The sequence below is a fragment of the Zootoca vivipara genome, chromosome 7, assembly GCF_965207765.1.
Source record: "Zootoca vivipara chromosome 7, rZooViv2.hap1.1, whole genome shotgun sequence".
NCBI classification, from domain to species: domain Eukaryota; kingdom Metazoa; phylum Chordata; class Lepidosauria; order Squamata; family Lacertidae; genus Zootoca; species Zootoca vivipara.
Window position 1 is genome coordinate 55,406,339 of NC_142590.1, and position 20,108 is coordinate 55,426,446.

Here is a 20,108-nt window from a genome sequence, read left to right on the forward strand (position 1 = left end):
CTGAGGGGCAGTGAGGTGCAGGGGCTGGAGTGCTTAATACAAAAATCCTGGGCTCTAATATCCAACCATTTGCAATAGAGTACTCTCCCGTGCCTCAACAGGAGTTATCGGGTGCTAGCATGCCCCTCATAGGAAGAAGTGGGATAAAACTGTAATAATGAGTAATCTATGTTTTATAATCAGTTGGGGTTGCAATGAGGTATGAAAAACCCACTTTTAACTTCTAATGGTCATGGTTGCCCATATGGAAATCAGGGGCTCACAGTATTTACTGATCGATGGCCAAAGGAGTTTGTGATCTTGCCTAGAGAGTATTTTGATGTGACCAGCTCCAGAAGAAAAGACCAGTCGAGAAGAGTGGCAGGCAAACCAGTGAAGTAGCAATGAGGACAACTGACGCATCCAACAGTTGGTTCCTTTTCCTTTATTCTTTTTGCATAACCATTGTTTGCCATCAGCTTGCGAAAAGGAGAGCTGCACAGACCAGAGAGTTCAAGTCTCATTTTGCTTTTTTTGTACTGATTAACTTCCCTGGATGGCAAAAATAATAATAAAAGCAAACAGAGTTGGAAGGCCAACCAGAGAAGACATGGCAAGATAGTGCAACAGGTTATTTGGAATCCAAAAGGGTTACAAGATAGAAATGTTCTGCAGATCACTTTCCTGCTAGTTATTAAAGTCACCAGTTACTTTTTAAAAAACAACAACACACACACAGAATACCATCTTTAACCATTACAAGAAACAAAAACATTTCATCAAGTAGCTTGCATTGCTCGGAAAAGCAGTGTTTTGAAATACTCGGCAACAACAAAATCCCCTTCAGGTAACAGCTATCCGGGCAAACACACATAGGCTGAGATAAGTTAACTTCCAAGAAGTTCATAAAAAGAAAGTTTCCAGTCCTCTGCCCACAGACTCACCCCACATTATTCAGGCGGCCTCCAGAGAGGAATTTTAGGGGCTACAAGAGGCTATTGAGAGGTGAAGGATACCAGAAGGCTTTCTTCCATTAAACTGCATAAGTTTACTTATCTTATGCTCAGAGCCACAGTTCATACTTTTGTATTTAAAGGCACATGTGTTTACCATGGACAAGATGCCCACTTTCTCTAATGCCTGATGTGCCTATTCTTTTAAACCCGTCTCCTTATTTGCTCCCATTCCAGTAAAGGCTTCCATTGGGCATTCAGATGTCATGTGCCCCAGGGCCCAGTTCTGATTTGATTCGCATTTCAGTCAAGATCTTTTCCCAAAAATAAGGGCAGGCCAATCTCCTGAGATACACAATGACTGCTGTAATTGTCACAGGTGTTGTCCAACTGACTTTCTCAAAATTGCAAACTCTCTCTCTCTCAGGAGGTGCAGAGAGGAAAGATACACCAAGGATAGAGATACACCTTTTGCCATCTTGCATTATTTTATTTTTAGAATCTATAATTATGAAGCCACATATTCTAGTCTGCTCAAATGAATAAATAAACCAAAGCAGGAAGGATGGTGGGGAATCTTTTTGAGGTCCTGTGTGCTGTTACTCTGGTGAGTTCTCAACAGCTGACATCCTACTTGCACCACGGTCGCATGCTTCTAGTTCAACCACCATGGCTTTTCTAAAGACAGTCTTGATTTTAGGGAGGATGCTCAGAATCACATTAGCAAGCCCTTGCCCCCTCCCCACTTTTAGGGCTGAGAATACCAGGATATAGCAAGACACCCTTTTCTATGTTTGTAGTGCAGATACTCTCCAGAAACCTAGTTTTGTTTTTTTTCTCCAGCTCAAGAGCTATTCCTTTCCTATTGCCTTGCCACATCATTGTTCCCCTACAGAGGAGTTTCTACCTCTGTTATGATCTTTGTGCAATTAAAGAAGCACAGTGCAAATAAAATAACCATCCCAGTCACTAAGATCAGAGATGACCATCAGGTTCTGTTTGGAGAGATGAAAGTGTTCAAGGGAGTGTTACAGGTCTCCACCGTTTAGGATTTCAACTCGCTGTGAGAAGGCAGATTGATTGATTTTTTTTAACCCATTGCCCTGCACTTAACAGATGCCTCCCTGTTTCTCCCCTAATACTCCAGCCCCACTACACTGGCCTTACAGATCCATCCCACATCCACAAACTTCCTGCCAACATACCTTCTTCTCCCTCCAAACACACTCCTGTACCCTGTTGAACCAGTACAAGCCATTGCTAAAACCTCGAGTGTTCTCTTTACATTCCAAAGCGTATGCAACAAATAAATACTTCTAGCCGGTTGCACTTCTAACCCTGTCGGGGGAGGAGAAGACAAAGTCTGAGGAAAGTTCTCTGGTCCCACCTCAAAAGGAAGTGCAAATTGTTTGGACAACTCTGTTCCTTCTCGAGCCAGAGCCACTGTGGATGTGTGCATTGACTAGCGCAAAGTCTTCCCGTGGCCCCCTCAGCTGAGTTTCATGCTGATGGCCACAGCCCGCTTATAGACCTCAGTGACATTATCGCAGTCCACCAGGGAGAAGCAGCTATCTGCCAGAGGGTTTTGGCAACGAGTCACTGTCCAGCGGCGGAGCCGCCGACCTCCTGCCTCTCTCTCCTCCTCCAGCTGCAGGAGGTCATCCGCAGAGACGGATGCTCGCATCGGGATGCCTCCACCCCCAAGCATCCGATCAGGCAAGTCAAGCTGGTCAAAGGACTCTGTGGAAAGGATACTGTCCTCGCTCACCGCACTGGATGGGCGACTACGGCAGGTCAGGGGAAGCTTGGGCAAGGAGACTTCAGCAAAAGGGGAGAAGACCTTGGCAGGCACGCTGTCTGACTCAGTGCTGCTGGAAGAGTACTTGCCATTGTGCTTCAAGATGCCTTTCCTCCTGGTGTGATGGTCATAACTGGAGCTCTGAGGTGAGGGTGCAGAGGAGGCATGGCCAGCAAAGACGTTGGCATCGAGGTCCATGCTAGAGTCCAAGACATCCACCGATTCACTGCGCTCTGGGGAGGAGTAGTAGCCAGACTCTCTCTTTGGGGGCTTCTTCAGGATTCCCTTCTTGGGTGCGGTAGGGGTGGCTGCAACATCATCTTCGTTCTTGCAGTTCAGAGCCTTGGATGACAAGATGCAAGTCAAGTCAAGGGCAGTTCCAGTATTGCCCTCCTTCCTCATGTCCACGGGAGGTGCCATCACTAGAGGAGGAGGAGGGGGAGGGGGAGCCTGGGTCTTCTCGCAGGAATTCCTCTTCTTCAAGATGCCTTTGGGTCTCTTGAGGATAGATTTGGATGAGTTCTCAGGAGTGGGTCCTGTCTCCTGCAGAGCGTGGGAGACGTCGTTCTCCTTCTTAGACTTCTTCAGCGAGCGCTGCCTCTCCAGCGTGACGCCAGGGATGTGCTGCTTGAAGAAGCAGCGGACCTTGGAGCCATTCTCAAAGAGGGGCCTGGAGGAGTGGCGCAGCCACTCTGCCACGGTGGCCAATGGAGATTCGTTCTCACGCAAGGACTCCTGCTCCCCAATGGGCACCTTGTAGCCCCAGTTCACCCACCAGTGGCTGGCAATGTCTTCGATGGTGGCTCGGCGCTCTGGGTTCACCATCAGCATCCACCGGATCAAACCGCAGGCCTCTGAAGGACAAAGAAACCACATCAGATACACAGGTAAAGGCCATGTTCCATTTTAAATCTCCTTTCCCCGGAATCTCTGTGTGTGATTCAGATTCAAGTTAGGGAAGACTCTGACCTCTCCACCTCCATGTCAGCCAATGGCTTAGCCTGTTTAACAGATATTCAAAAGCCATGACATCTGGCTGCACTGTGGGAGCAGGATGCTGGGCTAGATAGGTCATTGACCTGATCCAGCAGGATCTCCTTATGTTCATGACTACCCATTTTATTTAATAAGCAGGGACAGATGCATGCACTGTCTACTATGTGCTTCATGTTGTTTGTGTTAACTGCACATAGAGAGGCACACGTTGCATAATCCACACTGTCATAAAACGATATCAAAGCGGCAGAATGCAGAACTTCTGCTGCCATTTCCACTCACCCGATAGCTTGGTGGGCTCCCTATAGTCACCGCTTGAGATTTGCTTGACCAGAGTCTTGTAGTCTTGACCATCAAAAGGCATTGCGCCATGAATCAAAATATAGAGGAGCACTCCAAGGGACCAGCTGTCAACCTGAAGAAATAAAAGAGAAGAGCCATCAGCAGGTGAAAAGAACAAGGACGGTCTTGCTCATTGCTATTGCTTTAATTCAGCCTTCTGGGTGTTACAGCTCCCTTCATCCCCAATCATGCTGGCTGGGGCTGATGGAAGTTGTAGCTCCAAACACACGGAGGGCTCATATGTTGGGTGGAACAGGCTGCTTTAATTGCTAGGCAAAGGCAAAGACATCTCAAGACACTTAATTTGAGCTATGTGCCATGTAGACAATTCTCCCTTGTTACCGATGATATTTGCCAAGGAAATGAGACAAGGAACCTCAGGCCTGGGAGCACATGGACAGAACCATCAGTGGTCTAAGAAGGGGAACCCTCACCTTCCCTGGGGTTGCCTAAGGCCCCTGTGCCCTGAAGGAAGGCAGAAGATGAGAGAGAAGACCAGACTAGAGGGTACATAACTGCCAGCCCATAAGGGACTGGCCTAAGAGAATGGTTGGGTCTGGAGTTTGTTTAATAAGCATCCCTCTTACCTCAGGTCCTTTGTAAGGCCTTCCATTGACGATCTCGGGGGATGCATAGAGGGGGCTCCCACAGAAGGTCTGGAGGAACCTGTCTTGTTGGAAGACATTGGAGAGGCCGAAGTCTGCAATCTAGGGGTGGGAGGGAAATAAGGTCACAGGTTAGCACTGGAAGACCACTACCATACACCTGTATTATGTCTCTTGAAAATATCGTTGGCCTGAATTAAGATTTTAAATCTGAACCCCACAGCTTCTAGGGCTGGGCATTGGATCACAGCTGCACTGCTTGAATTTCTGCCTGCCATGCACTTGTTCAGGAGCCTTCCAGGGAAAAAGGTGGAAGCCCTAAAAACACATTTGGTTCCTAGACTAAAAAGCAGAACTGCTTCATCAGGTATGTACCAGGGCTTGAAGATCTGAGCGGCCGGGCTCTACCAGTCTTGTGCTTGTGCCACAGCTGCAAGCATCTGCTGATTCCACATTTTTAATACCTTTGTTTATCCAGCCCCACAGCCAATCAGATCAGCCAGAAGGTACAGAACATGTTTCCAGGTTCACAGCTGCGGAACGGCCTATTGTTCAGGCAACATAGACCATGGGAGGTCTTTGTTTATTATTAACTGCACAAAAATCTCCATTATGTTAACAGTTGACTGGCTCTTTTTTTTTCAGGAGGAAAAACTCTCTGGGTGAAAGAGTACCTGGTTTATGCCATTAAGCAGAACTTTGGGAGCCTTGTTTCCTTATCCTTGAAATATATGAGGAGTTGCAGCCCCCTGGGTTTTAATTCTGGGATACCACATTTTCCTACTAGTCCCTCTTGCTGCATTTATGAAAGGTAGGAAACTCAGTGGGCTGACACCCACAAATCTGGGCCTTGAGGCACTGTCATCTTCATGCATCCCCCATCACCTCTGTGAACCCAGACCTCATAGCTCCCCCACAGAAGGGTTTGGCCAAGGGAAGGCTACATAAGTGCCTAAGGGAAATAGTTGATGCACCATTATCATAGCACATGCCTAGCAGTCCAGTAAGACCATCACACTTTTAAAGCTATTACAATGGATTTCTTTTCTCTGCATAAAGAAAAGGTGCTGCCCTTATGTACTGTTTGCTGGTGGACTGCAAACGGAGTCATCCCTAACCAATGGCTGTGCTGGTGGGGGCTCAGGCTCTTATGGGTTCAAGCCCCACATTGGGCAAAGGATTCCTGCATTGCAGAAGGTTGGGACAAAATGAGCCTTGTAGGCCCTTCCGACGCTACAAATCTATGATTTTATGACATCTGGAGAAAGAATTTATGAAAGATTTATGAAAGAAACGTTGCTTCTTTCAATTACCGGAGCAACTTGGTCATCTGTTGCTCAAAAGTTGCCTGGGAATTTCACATTCTTATTATTCCACAGTAGGACAACTCTAGGTATTATCCTTTTGCACAGAACTAGGATAAACTCTGTTGGATTATTCTTAAGCCTGACAACTGAAATATTTGGTCTAATCATCTTGGAAACAGGCATTTCCTCCTTGCTTATGAGCCACAAAAAACTTTCCCCTTATCCCTAACTTGCCATGAGTCACTATTTGGATTACACGGAATAGCTGCATGTTTATCATGGGAGATATGCCCTGGTATTCTGGTAACCGCTGGCTATTTATAGCTCTTCCGTCTCCCTGGTTAAAGGATCCTGGTCCCTTACAAATATCAAGGATTTGGAGGATACAGCATTTTCTCGTTTTCCACAGTTACAAGAAATAGCAAGGCTCACCTTTCCCCTTGGCAACCCTGGCATCCAGCAGTAGCAGGTGCGAGTTTAGAAATGAGAACAAGCCACAGACAACATGGTCTGAACCATCCTTGCCCAAACAGTTGCCCTCCAGATGTTGTTGGACTCCAAACCACATCACATCCTGCCAGCCTGGTCAATGGTCAGGGATGAAGGGACTTGTGGCTGCCCAAACATTAAGACTCCAGGTTCCAACTCCACAATGGAAATGTAAAGCAGATTCCCACCCCCATTCTCTCCTGCATTGATTTTAATTTTGTCATTAGCTTTCTATTGAGCTTTTAAAGCCCTCTTTTTCTGTATATTTTGCCATTATCTGAAAGCAACCGTTGACTTTAAAGGTGCAAATAATGTCCTCACAGGCACTTGAGCATTACATTTTGCAAGCTACTGAACTTGAATAGCTCCACTTACCTTGATGTTGCCGTTAGCGTCCAGAAGGATGTTTTCTAGCTTCAGATCTCTATGAACGATTCCATTCTGTTGAGAGAGGGAAAAGGAGAGTTAGGTTTGTTTTTTCTGGTGGAAGCCAAAGCATGCCTCTAGAAGTCTGCCTCTACTAATTCTGTCCATCTATAGAGATGCTAGCAGTGTGTTTAACAGACTGTAGTTTTTTTCCCTTAAGGGCAAAAAGCCCAAAGCAGCCAGACAGGAAACTTAAGTGAGAGACACAATATACACACCCACTAGGAATACAGGAGAGAAAGTTCTAACAAGGGATTCCAGCAAACGGGTCAGCCTAACAGTTAGGTTCAAATTGAGAACCTTCCACTTTATGATACTGTCCTAGTGCTCATCTACACAACTAGAGAACTTTCCGTAACAGCATGTGCTTGCATACAAACCTGCAAGCCATGTTTTCATAATCGTAAGTCCATGAAAATAAGTAGGATCACCACAAATGAAAGCTCCAATTGCACTAAACAATGACGAAAGCTCTATATGTCTACAAAGGACCTCTTTACCCATCTCCAAAACAAGATGGCGGGTGAAATAACGCCAGGTTTGCTAGTATCATTTCTCAGATACAAGCACAAAACTCTCTCCTTTGCATTCAAGATGCATAATGTTCATGGCCATCCACATGCTGCCTATTATCTGACCAATGTTTGGTACCACTATCTGCCATGGACCTGAAATCATGTGATGGACCCAGCACATTCAATTGCTATCATTGCCTGATATTTAACGATTTCACGAGCAAAGTAGAAAAAAAGTCAGGCTCCTAGTCCATATCATTGCAATGTGGAGTTTAGGTAATGTCGTGACAAATTGCAATTATGTTCCCTGATCACACCTTCCTGTGCACCACGCAAGCCCATTTTTGTCCTCTAGCCTTTAACATTCCTAGAATCCCAAAATTCTTTCCCAAAAAGAAAGAAAGAGTTCCAAAACCTGCATCTCTACATTCCTCCCCACATTCTGCAAGAAAAACAAAACATGCAAAGTAGCAGGAGGCCAGGAATTCTAGACATTTATTGCCTGGGTATATATTAGAGAGCTTTATCCAAGCTTTATCACCTTAAGTTTTTTTTTGTCTGCCTCAAAACTTCAGCAGATCACAGGAATACATTTTGAAGGTAGAATAAATGAGATTAGTTGCTTTCCAGTTTAGCAAATGAGCTTACAATTTTTTGATATACACATTGCAAGTTGCAAAAATAAAATTAACCAAATCCAGACTTTCAAGAGTCAACGAAATTTCCTGGGCTCTGTCTCTAAACATTCAGTGATGCAATACTGTTGGCATCTGTTTCCTTAATAGTCAAGATTAAAATAACTGATGACACAGCAGGTAGAAAGAGGTTTGTTCACATTCCCCATTCTTCCCCATTCAGATCAGCACAACTGAGTTTGTCGCTTCACAGGGACCCTTTCGCTTCAAGTAAAAGTGAAAATGCAAGCCAGAATGCTTTACATTTTTAGTATTAAATCCAGTGTGACAGCTATGGGTGTTTCCCCAAGTGCAAGGTTAACATTGACAATACTACTGTGACTAACCTCATTAGGAAAATGTAGTGCCTTAGCAATACACAAAACACCCTGAGGAAATATGCAGCTTTGCTTGACTCCCAACACTGTAACACCTCTGCACAGAACACACTGGACTGCATTGGACAGTACCTGTCCAAACCAAACACTACACATAGAACACATCCAAACTACACAGCCTGTGCGCATAAAAACCTTTGTGGAAACTTGGGCATGCAGTTTTGGCCTTTGTGTGTACACTATAATTCAGATGACTTGTCCCTGGGGTGCCATGCCTTGGAATGGGTAGTATCGCCCAAACTGGCCCACTATCACAGCAGGACAAGGGTCTAATAGCCCTCCCCTATCACTTCTTTCCTTTAAGGAGGGAGGTAGCCCTCCAATGTTTATGTCCTTGTTAACATCAAAATTCCTATGGCTGCCAATTACTAACCTTTATACCTGCAACAGTTCATTCGTAACAAATTGTACGATCCGTGCTTGAAGCATGTTGCTACATGGTGATGCCGATATATTATGTACTGTATGTTCCCTATCCACAAACTTGTTTCAAACATTCACCCAGGCTTGTGAATGGGTCAGAGTGGTTTTCCGCTTGCCCCATGGTTTCTAGGCACAGGTGAGAGCGGTTCTGCCTTTGTCCTGCTGCTATTCCACAATCTGTGCTTTAGCGCTGAATTGGAACAAAGAGCAATCCGGTTTGCTCAGATTCAGCGGTAAACTGTGGATTTTCCCAAGCAAAAGCAGAGGGGCAAACAGCACTGTGGATGAATCAACAGATACAGGGGAAAGCAGGCAGCAAGAGAATGAGCCCTCTTTTTTGCTGTAACATGGTAAGCAGAACTTGTGAAGCACACCGTTGGGGAGATCAGTGAAGACAAGGAGGCAACTCCTGGTGATATTTGAACAGAGTCTCAAGACTCCTATTCGACTCACCTTGTGACAGTAGTAGATAGCAGACACCACCTGCCTGAAGAAGTGTCGGGCTTCCTGCTCAGTTAATCTCTGGCGCTCACTGATGTAGTCGTAGAGGTCTCCCTTGCTGGCATACTCCATCACAATGACGATCTTGCTGCTGTTTTCAAATACTACATGAAGAAGAACAGGAATGGCATTAAGATGAATCACAAAGAATCCAAGATGTCTAAGCCAAACAATCCTGTGGCTTTAGTTCCTATCTAGAGTGGGGAACTTCTGTTCCTCTTGACATCGTTGGACTCCCAAATTCTCATCAGCTCCAACCAGCATGATCAATGGTTAGGGACTATGGGAGTTCTAGTCCAACAACACCATCCCTGTCCTATCCTGACTGGTGTCCCTTCCAAATCAGGCTCTAGGGTACCATTTCAGTTCACTATTCCAGCATCTCAGCTGGATGCTTCCTATGCCATCTTCATGCAAGGCAAATGAAGCATTATTTTAAATAGTGCATTCATCTAAATTCTAAGATGGCACAACACCTGCCTGTTTAACAAACAGGCACATTTCATTCAAGTCTAATGTATTTTACCAGTTAGTAGCTTAGGGTCATGTTTTTCCTATCACTATTTAACACACCGTTCATGTCATTTTGGGGTTAAAGTAAGAGCTATGGACCAAATGGCACAGGCTGTACAAACACACAGAGCCTTGTGAAATGCCAACCCTTCTGCTATATTTAGCAGCACGGTGCCTTAAGAACTCTCACAGTCACCAGTATTTACAATACTGCACGTATCTGCCATATGCCAACAATAAATGTGCAATACCTGGAGCCAGGCTCCAGGTTAGAACACACACCTTACGTGGCATTTCACAGAGTTCTAAGAACAATTTTGCAGGAATCTTTACTCTCAAAGCTGTAAATAATGGGAGCTGGCTGCTATTGCTTTTTTAAAAAAAAATAGAAAGACCGTGCCACCACTACAAGTTGTTTTGTACACAAAAGCAGGGAAGAAAGTACGAAAGGGTGTAGGAGGGGAACTTTTACCCTCTAGATCTGTGTGCTGCTGCTACTGAGTCATCCATTTGTGCCTCCGGTAGAAGCCACAGAGAGTTTCAACCCTTGCAACATTGTGGAGTTGATGAAAAATGGCATTTGCTTGTACGTTAGAATGGGAAACAGAAGAAACAGCAGCCAGCATTGCTTAGTGAAAGGACCTTTGTGGTCTCTCCCCCCCCCATTAGTTTTGCAGATAGCCTCCTAAAAATCACAGAAACATTTTATCACTTTTGATACATCTAGTAAATGGAAATCATGCCCTATGCATATCATATTTAACAGCATCCGAATTGATTATATATGGGTCTCTCCATGTATATCTGGTTGGAGCTACAAGTTCTTGAGTTCAGTCTGACCCCTTTCTGAAAAGTAAGGCATCTGAAAAATAAATGAAAAGGAGGCTGGCACCAATATTATACGGATATACCTGAAGAGGGGCAGTGTGTTAAATGTTCTTACCTTCGTGGACAGCAATGATGTGGGGGTGATTGAGGGACGACATGATTTCAATCTCTCTTCGGATATGGACAAGATCCTGCTCATCCTTTATTTTGTCTTTCCGGATAGATTTGATGGCAACCTGGAATACAGGGAGTTTGAAAAATGGTAAGCCAAGAAGTCATCTCCTTGCTGATGGAAATACAATATAGTTGTGTGTTCATGATTGGAAATAGACCAGGTACGAACTCTGTGTCACAGGGGTGATATCTATTAAGAAATGATCCACATTGGTGGACATGAGGCATCAACACAACAAAATGCTGGATTACAAATTCTTACTTGCTAATATAATAAAAATCCAGTAAATGTGCATGACAGCATCAGCTACCGGTACTAAGAATCTGAAGGTTTAAAGTACCATATGGAGTTAAGAGTATTTGGAAGCTCACATGTTTATACTGACAACTGAAGAAATGCATGATGGGAAACATGCAATCTGATTGGCTAACTAAAGATACACTCTTGGGGAATACTGACTAAGACAATCCTATTATTTTCAAATCAAAGTTGCACTGAAGTTTAACATGTTCTTTTCAACATACACCTGCAAAGGGCTTGCTGATCAGAAGGTCGGCGGCTCGAATCCCCGCGATGGGGTGAGCTCCCATTGTTCGGTCCCTGCTCCTGCCAACCTAGCAGTTCAAAAGCACATCAAAAGTGCAAGTAGATTAATAGGTACCGCTCCAGTGGGAAGGTAAACAGCGTTTCCATGCGCTGCTCTGGTTCGCCAGAAGCGGCTGAGGCATGCTGGCCACATGACCCGGAAGCTGTACGCAGGCTCCCTCGGCCAATAAAGCGAGATGAGCGCTGCAACCCCAGAGTTGTCCATGACTGGACCTAATGGTCAGGGGTCCCTTTATCTTTATACACAGGTATCGTATGTTTCAGGCTTAGGTAAAGAGCTTCTGCAGTTTTAAATTTGTTTTTTGGTTTTTTTTAAAGCAATGGAAGAGAAGCCATGAGTTCCAGGTAATGCTCCCTTTTGTGGAAAAGAAGCACTAGTAAACACAGAACTTCCCCCACCCCAGCAATACAACCAGCAATCCAAAATGGTGGAAATTTGAACCGGCAGGAGGAAACCTTCCAAAGTTTGCTCAGATTTCTTTATTATGAAAATTCCTCCACAAGGAAATGAAGGGGAGGAGAGAGGGAAAGTGAGAGGACTAGAGAATAGATGCAGCTAATCCTCTTTCAAAGGGATTGTGAAGACAATAGACTCCTTGGGTTGAGTTTACAAGGGAATCCAGCACAACCTCGTTTCTTCTATCAGACAAGAATGCGGAACAGCATTAATCCTGTAAAAGGATCCTGGAGGACACATAATACTAAGCCTCCCAGCAACAACACGGAAAGGGAGGCCTCGCCTTGCATCCCAAAAGCAGTGGTGAAGTGTTAGAGCTCTCTCCCATGCAACCACCATCAACACACAATTCACTATTACCACTAACAGATAGAGGGCGTGCATTGAAGTAGTTCAAAGGATGGGGTACCAAGAAATCCCCTGTTTGCCTTGGCAGCAAAGAGGTCTGGCCTTGGAGGCCTGAGTAAGTGCAACAGAATCAAGTTGCTAGTTAGAAAGTTAGCTTGGGATCCAAGAAATCAGATTCATTTCCTATTCAAAAAAAACCATGATTTTGGCAGTCACATACAATTCTAAATGGTTTGTTCTCAAGTTTCAAAGCGAGCCAAACAAGAATCCAAGATGGTGGCCTTTCCCACTGCACTTTTAGGAAAATAAAAGCTGCCCTCAATCACGGTGTAATAATCACAAAAACTATCATAACAAGAACAAGAAGTGGTGTATGCAAGTCCCAGAATTTGTTAACCCAATATTTACCCCACCAATGTTGGCTGCTCTCCATATGTAGGGTCACTGGGCAATATTGCCACAGCAGTGTGTTGTTTAGCAATGCCTATTTCATCACCACAACTTACTTCCCTCTTATGAGTTTGTTGCAGCTCTTTGAAGTTAAGGAACTGTATCCCCAAAAGATAAACCATTTATATGGTGAGCTCAACCAGGCACATCATGAATCACTTCTTGCAAAAGTGATCAGGGAAGTTCAAAGCAGGTTCTTCTGTGCAAGAGAGATATATAGATCAATCAATGACATTAAAGAAAAATGAATAACATAGGGAGAGGTGCCTGGGGGCGGGGGGGGGTAGCCTACAGTTTTCTTGCAATAGGAATTAACTTAATCCAGAGTTGTCACATAAGTCAACATCCAACCTACACTTGGCATTACTGTTACAAGTAGGGACCATCATGCCCACATCCAGTTAAGACTCGTCTGCTAAATGCATAGCCTACCAACCAGCAAGGTTGAATGCTGGAACCAAGTAATTAGGAGATGATGTTGGAAGCTACAGATGGTGTGTTTGAGCTCAAGTCACTTTCCCTAAGTGGCCTTGGTTCAAGGGGTTAATCTTTAACCCTTTCTGCCTCAGTGCCTTATCACCTGGTCTCCCTTCTGGAATGTGCACAACTGTTGGACAATGCAAAGCCCTTTTTACTTATTACATATTACATTGCTTCTCAGTCTTAATTTACCTTAAATCATCCCCCTATATAGTAAGTAATAAGTAAGATGCAAGCAAGATGTAATGCAGAATGTAAGTGCGGTTTGTATGTTTTTGTTTTTATCTTTTTTGTGAAAATAAATAATTTTTTTTTTTAAAAAAAAGCAAAGCCCTTTTTTGGTAAGCAGACAAAGATGCAGCCTACTAATTTTTACAAAGGTACTAATCCATTCCACCCTCTCCCCTCAGGAACCCCCACTATTAAGAATCCCCATTGCTCCATTATTCACTGACCCAGAGGCATGTGCCCAGAATGCCTGGCATCTAGTCTGGTCCAAAGTGCCCTAAGGATTTGGGCAGGAGGCCCACAAGCAGAGAAACAGCTGCCCAAGAGCCACCATGCCTTTGCCTTCTCAGAAATTAGGAGTGCTTCCTGACAATTAAAGGACCACAGCTTGGAGGCCAGACTGAGCTCACTTGGGAAGAGAAGAGTCAGCCTTTTAATAGCTCCACTTTGGGACCACTGTATGGCAAAAAGTGATATAAAAGTACTGTAAATAAATTAATAAAGGGTGACGGCCACACAAATCAAAGTGTGCTCACATGTATTAGCATATGAAGGCCTTTGTGTGCCTGCCTGCCTGCCCTTCCAGCACACAGACTCAAGTACTGGATTAGCAAATTAATTTTAGCTGGTTTTTGAAGTGATTAAAGCTGACACACTCAATGTATGGTGTATGAATCTTGATAAACTGATCCCAAATTAGTATCAACAATAATCCAGTAATGCATTATTGATTTTCTGAAACTTTTCATCCTCGAGATCCCTGGAGGGGATTTCAACATTAGAAGTTGAAATTGTGTGAAAGCTCCTAATGTTGCTAAAATAGAGTAACCGGATCTGTGCTTTCTGTGGCTACCCATGGCCTTTTTAGCCTGGCCCTGTGTTAGAAATGTATCATTTCTGTAGAAACTCACACAATACAGACTGACTGACAATAAAGTGTACAAATTGAAATGGAAGGGATGCAAAAATTAGCAACCTTTTATCCATCTCGCTGATTTTTCTTCTTCACTAAGGATAACATTTGATGGGAGGCATGAGCAGGACTCCTGTTAGATGGCATCAATGAGGATGAGAGCATGATTCTAGACCACTAAGAGATTCTATGGCCCCTGTTCATAATGCACTTGAAAGTAAGTGTCTATGGCCTACAAGAGACTTTGAGAAAGTGTCCATTAGACTACCAGCATCACACCCTTTCAGAGACCAGTTAGACTAGGCACATTTTTGTGAGGCTTAACCACTGTATATAGTGCACTATGATTGTAGGCAGACCACGTATATCCCCAGTCAGTTCTGCTTGATTGCTATAATTTGGCTTTAAAGCCCATTTCAAATCCGGTTTTAATTATGGTTTTTGGAGAGGAAGAGATCTCCCGACAGGTAATGAAAGTCTGTCAGGTGGTTCCAAAACCAGTTCCAGATTCTTCTCTAGTCCCAGAAAGCAATGAATTATATCCTACTGTCCAGAGAGTAAATGCCAAAAGTGCCGCAAACTCTCTCTGTTTTTGCCGCCACAGACCAGTGGGGTAGACTAACAGCTACCCCACTGGACAATATTCCCAAGATACCGGGGGTGGGGGGCGGGAAGAGAGAGACTTTCAATTTTTAGGCACACCACCCTCCCCCTTTGTCTGCACAGCACAGAACTAGGAGTACATGTATCACATTTTGCTAGCAAAGTCTATAGAAACAGCAGGCTTCCTGTTTGATTTGGCAGAAAGCCAAAAGCTAAAAGCTACTCTCCAGCATTTAGGCAGGCGCAGAATGGCAAACAGGTGTAGAAACCAATTCAGCTCATCACTTTCATCTGGTCTGCAGTTTCACATGAAGCTCCAGATAGAAAAGAAGGCTGCTCATAATCTCTGCGTAAGCAAATAAACCAGTAATTTCATAAGGCCCGATATGAGCTTTGTTTGCAAATAAATATATTAAGTACCCAGTGGGGTACTTATATAGAAAGGTACCTGCATTAAAAGTGCATTGGTTTCTTTAGCAACAGTACGTCTGACACAATATCAGTTCATTTAAAATGTGCACTCCTCTACAGCTGACTCAGGATTTACTTCCTTTGATCCACAACATCACAGAGCAAGATTTGCTTGGATGCATTTGAAGCCTAAGCAGACCTAGATGTCAGCGAAAGCAGGTAATCAAGATGATTCCCTGAGATACGGTGACTCTTGTGTCTTCTACACAGAGGCACCAGTTATCACATACATCTCAATTTTCATTCGGAAATGGAATAAATAGAATGAAATTCGGGTTTTACATTGAAATTAGGAGAGGACCTGCACCGCTTGGTATTAGTAGCATCTGGAGAGCAATGCTCTCGTATTGCCCAAGAAGACAGTGCCAGACATACTTACAGAAAAACACAACCATAGAACTGTAGAGTTGCAAGGGATCCCAAGGGTCATCTAGTCTAATGCAATGCAAGATTCACAACTAAACAGTTCTTGGTTTCAATAACAAATCTTCCTTTGCTATATCCCTGCACAGTTGCTGCATGGTTAACTCAGCCTTGGAAATAAAGTCACAAAAGTCACCAGTCTGCTAAGAGGCTATCAGTGTGCATTTCCAGATGAATGTGCATAGGAATGAGCACCCCTCACCCAAATGGTCTGGAAAGAGGAGGGCTCTATTAAGAGTTCCATCCATCCAATCCATCCATCACCCTGCTCACTGCCCAGCATGAAATTCCTTGTTGCCTAAGGACTACAGTCAGGCAATTTGTTAAAGCCACTGATCAAGGACTTGAAAAATACTTAATAGACTTGTCAGTTAAAGAAACCAAGGTGGCAATATGAGGAAGGGCGATCTTTAGACCCAGCAACCGTAAGCCCAGTGAAGCTTAACAAGGTTTGAATGCATTAATAGGAACCAGGTAACACCTGGTAGGGCCTCCCAAAAGTGTTTTTATCAGATGTTAAGCAAAGAACCCCCTAAAAGGGGGGTAAGGCAGTTGGTACAGCAGGAGACTCAATCTCCCCACCACATTGGGCAAAAGATTCCTGCACTGCAGGGGGTTGGACTAAATGACCCCTGTGGTTCAACAGTACAATTCCATGATTCATCTGTAGTTTGCAATTTGCAAACAACCTTCAAAAGGAGTGAGGGTGGGATAGGCACAATTCATTAGATTAGGCTGGATATGATGTGAAACAAAAGAGGCAGCGGGTTGCGCCAGACTACCTGCAATTTTTGTTTGCATGTTTGAGCAGCTCAACACTGCAGAAAAAGGCCAAACCCACTACTGCAGTAATATTTATTCTTGCAAAAGTCAACATGCAAATTCCCCTTCCACAAGGAAACAAAACTGCCACTTCACTCAGCATGACTGGGAGCTGTTTATCCACCACCCACATCAACACTGCTCATGAATGGGCCAAGATGATGGTGCCAACCGATTAATTTATTCCCAAAATCCAGGGCTTTGCCAAGGCCTGCATAGACACGCCTTCTCCTACAGGGGTTTTGTAGAGAGACCACTGTCATTGTGCAGTAGGTTTCTAACAGGCTAGCTGCTTAGGTGCCAGTGTTCAAAACCTGGAAGTGCTGCTACCGTATTAGAACACAGTCCATAACAGCCTTTGGGCTAATTTTAATCATGTTCACACAGACATTGATACACCTTCCTCAGAAATACTAATTTACACCAGCACAGCAAGGTCAAAATGGCAGAGAGAGACCCTGAGATCTTTGGGCCCCTTCCTAGATTCTGCAGAGATTCCCTCCCTCCCTGCCTGCCTGCAAACTCCAGCCAATGAAAGTCTACTTTCCACATTTCAAATGAGGCCAGCCACAAAGGCAAACAGTGGCAGTGACAGGCAATTCATGTCAGATCAATAACAGCAGAGGAGAGAGGAAAACTAAATATAGCACCAGAGGATTGGATAGCTTTGTCCTCTACTTTTAAGGGGAAAGAAAAGAGTGTCGTTGCCAAAAGGGGCCCCCAAACCACTTGCCCTCCCATTTTACAAGGGCATTTTGGCTACCATCAAAGCTCAGCCTTGCAAGGAAGCTGCTGCTATAAGTGCCTCGCCATTGTACCGAAAAAGCAAGCTACTTAAGGCAGTCTTGCAGAAGACTGCAGAATTTTCACCACCCTGGCTCAGTAGGATGTAATTGCCCTTAATCCTACCACTCTGTTCCTCACCAGCCAGAATGATTCACACCAGGAAAGTGAAGTTTTGCAAGGCCACCATTAACTTGCACAGGCCTGTCCCACAGCTTGCCAATTTAGTTTATTAACTCAGATTAGGATTAATTCGCTTTGCCTTCACTGTTTGCACCACTAATTTGGAACCAGGAGGCCTTTGCCACAAAGGGGGGGGGAACCCCTGTCTCACAGGGCCACCCAACCAACCTCTTTCTCTTTGCACACCTCCCCTTCCTTGCAACTTCACAATTTGTGAAGGCTGCCAACCCATGCGCCATTATCTCGGAGTAAGTCCCATTAAAAACTAGTGAAATTTATTGTTGAGTAAGTCTGCATAGACTCAAGTTGCAGAGCTAGTTACAAGGCTCATCTGAATTGCAGGGTTTTTTTATTTAAAAAAACGCACTCTGGCAGAAGATAACTGACATTATGCAATCTATTTCTATGCTGGGGGTAGGTGGGTGAGAGAGAGAGCGGTGCACACATGCATGCGCACATTTTTTCCAAGGATCGCGAAGCTGCCCCGGGCACCAGCAAACCCTGCAGGCTGTGCAATCGCGATTCACGCGCCCCCTCGTCCCCCACTCCCCGCTCTTGGAAAGCGCTCTCCTGCAGCACCAATCGCCCCGCAGCCTTTGCTATCCGCAGCAGGGAACCCTGCGCTGTAGAGGATGAAGACTTCTGTGACCTCCCAGGGAGAATCTGCCAACCTTTCTGGCATCAGATGCGCAAAAACCATAGAGCCGCTGCCAGGCATCTCGCCATTCAGAAACGCAAAGGGGGTCCCAGTTGCCGGCTCGCACGGCTTAAAACCTGGAGGACGAGAACGTAGCGCTTGCTGCAGAGGCAGCCAGAGGGAGAAAGGGCTTTGCGGCAGGGGAATTTGGCCGAGGGAATTTAAAAGGAACAGCAGTGCTGATGGTGGCACAAACAGCGGGAAGATTCAGGGGAGATCTTCCTGGGGAATCCTTCTGGGAAGAAGAAGAAAAGCAAACTGCGGCACCGCGGGGGGTGAGGGAGGATTCTATTCAGGCAAGCAAAGGAACTTGTTCGGGGCAACCCTGTCCTGACACCTTGCAAAGGACGAGACCGATCAGCAGAGCGATCCTGTGAAGGATTAGGAACAAGCAAGGCGTTCAAGGGGCTGACTTCCGAGTAAGTGCGTTCGGGTTTTCAGCAGCCCCAGCCAGGGATGCCAACCTGAATAAAATATTTGGCGGGGGGCAGATAAGCCCCGCCCCACATAATCGCCCCACAAGATGTGGCGCTCGCACCCTATTTGAATGTCAGTCAACTTTGGAGGTGCCTGGCCCCTTCAAAAATTTTAGGGGGGCTGCTGGGACCTCCGCCCTTAAAGAGTTGGCACAGGGTCAGAATCCTGCCTGGCACCCCAAGAACCAATAACTGGCCGATGATGGCCGAGAAGGTTTGGCGGAAATGTGTACGCAGTGCAACAGGCACCTTAGCATGAAGGGTCGCGGCATACTGGCGTAAAGCGGGTCCACACACTCACACATGCACACGCACACGCTTCCCTCTCTCTCCTTACCAGCTTGCCGGATCTCTCCCGCGCCTTCTTCACCTTGCCGTAGGTGCCTTTGCCCAGGGTCTCCAGGAATTCGTAGCGATGCCGGAGGTTGTGCTTGTGGTAGTGCCGCTTCACCGCCTGCTTCTTCGTCGGGGGCTTGGGCGACGGCAGGAGCCCGTCCCTTAGCGCAGCGGAAGCCGCCGGGGGATCGGAGGGCCAGGCGCGATCCATCGCCCCCCTCCGGCGCAGGTGACAAGCGAAAGCGGGCGGAGAGAGCGAGGGAGACGGAAACAGCGATCGGCAGACTTGGAAGCGCCGCTGGAGCCGGCCGGCAGCGCCGAGCCAATAAATGCTACAAACCTGCCCGCTGCCGGACCGCCCCCTTGCAGCCATTGGCTGCGGCGGCCCACGTGGCCAACCTATTTCGCAAGGTGTCCATGGCGGTGGGGGAGAGAAAGCGAGGGGGGGAGCAGGACGGTGGGGACAAGAAACCTCGTGTTGTCAGAGAAATATCAAGGATGCCTGACCGTCTTCGCCAGGCGCATCTGAGTGGGAGCAGAGCTATATGGACCTCGGTTGGGGCTGACTTCCGAGGAAGGACGTGCATCCTGTGGTCGGGCTTTGTCTCGCAAGACAAAGAAAGCCAAGAAGACGCGATCGGTTCTATGGAGACAAGTTAAAATTACAGAAGCGGAGCCACACGGCAGGGGTTGGGTCTCTGAAAAGCCACCCTTAGCATATGTTTGAAAGCGAGTTTCCAACAGCAAGCAAGAGGCGGGAATCTTGAAAATAACTGCATCCTACAGAATCATTACTAGACTCTCAGCACTCCACAAACACCCTCGTTTTAGCACCCGGGGACCACTTCAGAAAAAAGATGCTTTTTATTTATTGCCTTTTTATCAAGTAGTAGTAGTAGTAGTAGTAGTA

General features: G+C 45.6%; 1 protein-coding gene across 1 annotated transcript; it reads right to left on the minus strand.

The window, feature by feature from the left end:
• Positions 1-408: 408 nt before the first annotated feature.
• NUAK2 (NUAK family kinase 2) lies at positions 409-19,483 on the minus strand. The gene is made up of 7 exons (XM_035123265.3): positions 19,200-19,483; positions 10,863-10,983; positions 9,359-9,510; positions 6,845-6,910; positions 4,656-4,775; positions 4,009-4,141; positions 409-3,584 (listed from the first exon to the last, which is right to left on the minus strand). The coding sequence occupies exons 1-7, from the start codon at positions 19,407-19,409 to the stop codon at positions 2,422-2,424; spliced, it is 1,965 nt and encodes a 654-aa protein (XP_034979156.3). The 5' UTR covers positions 19,410-19,483; the 3' UTR covers positions 409-2,421.
• Between the last annotated feature and the right edge of the window lie 625 nt (positions 19,484-20,108).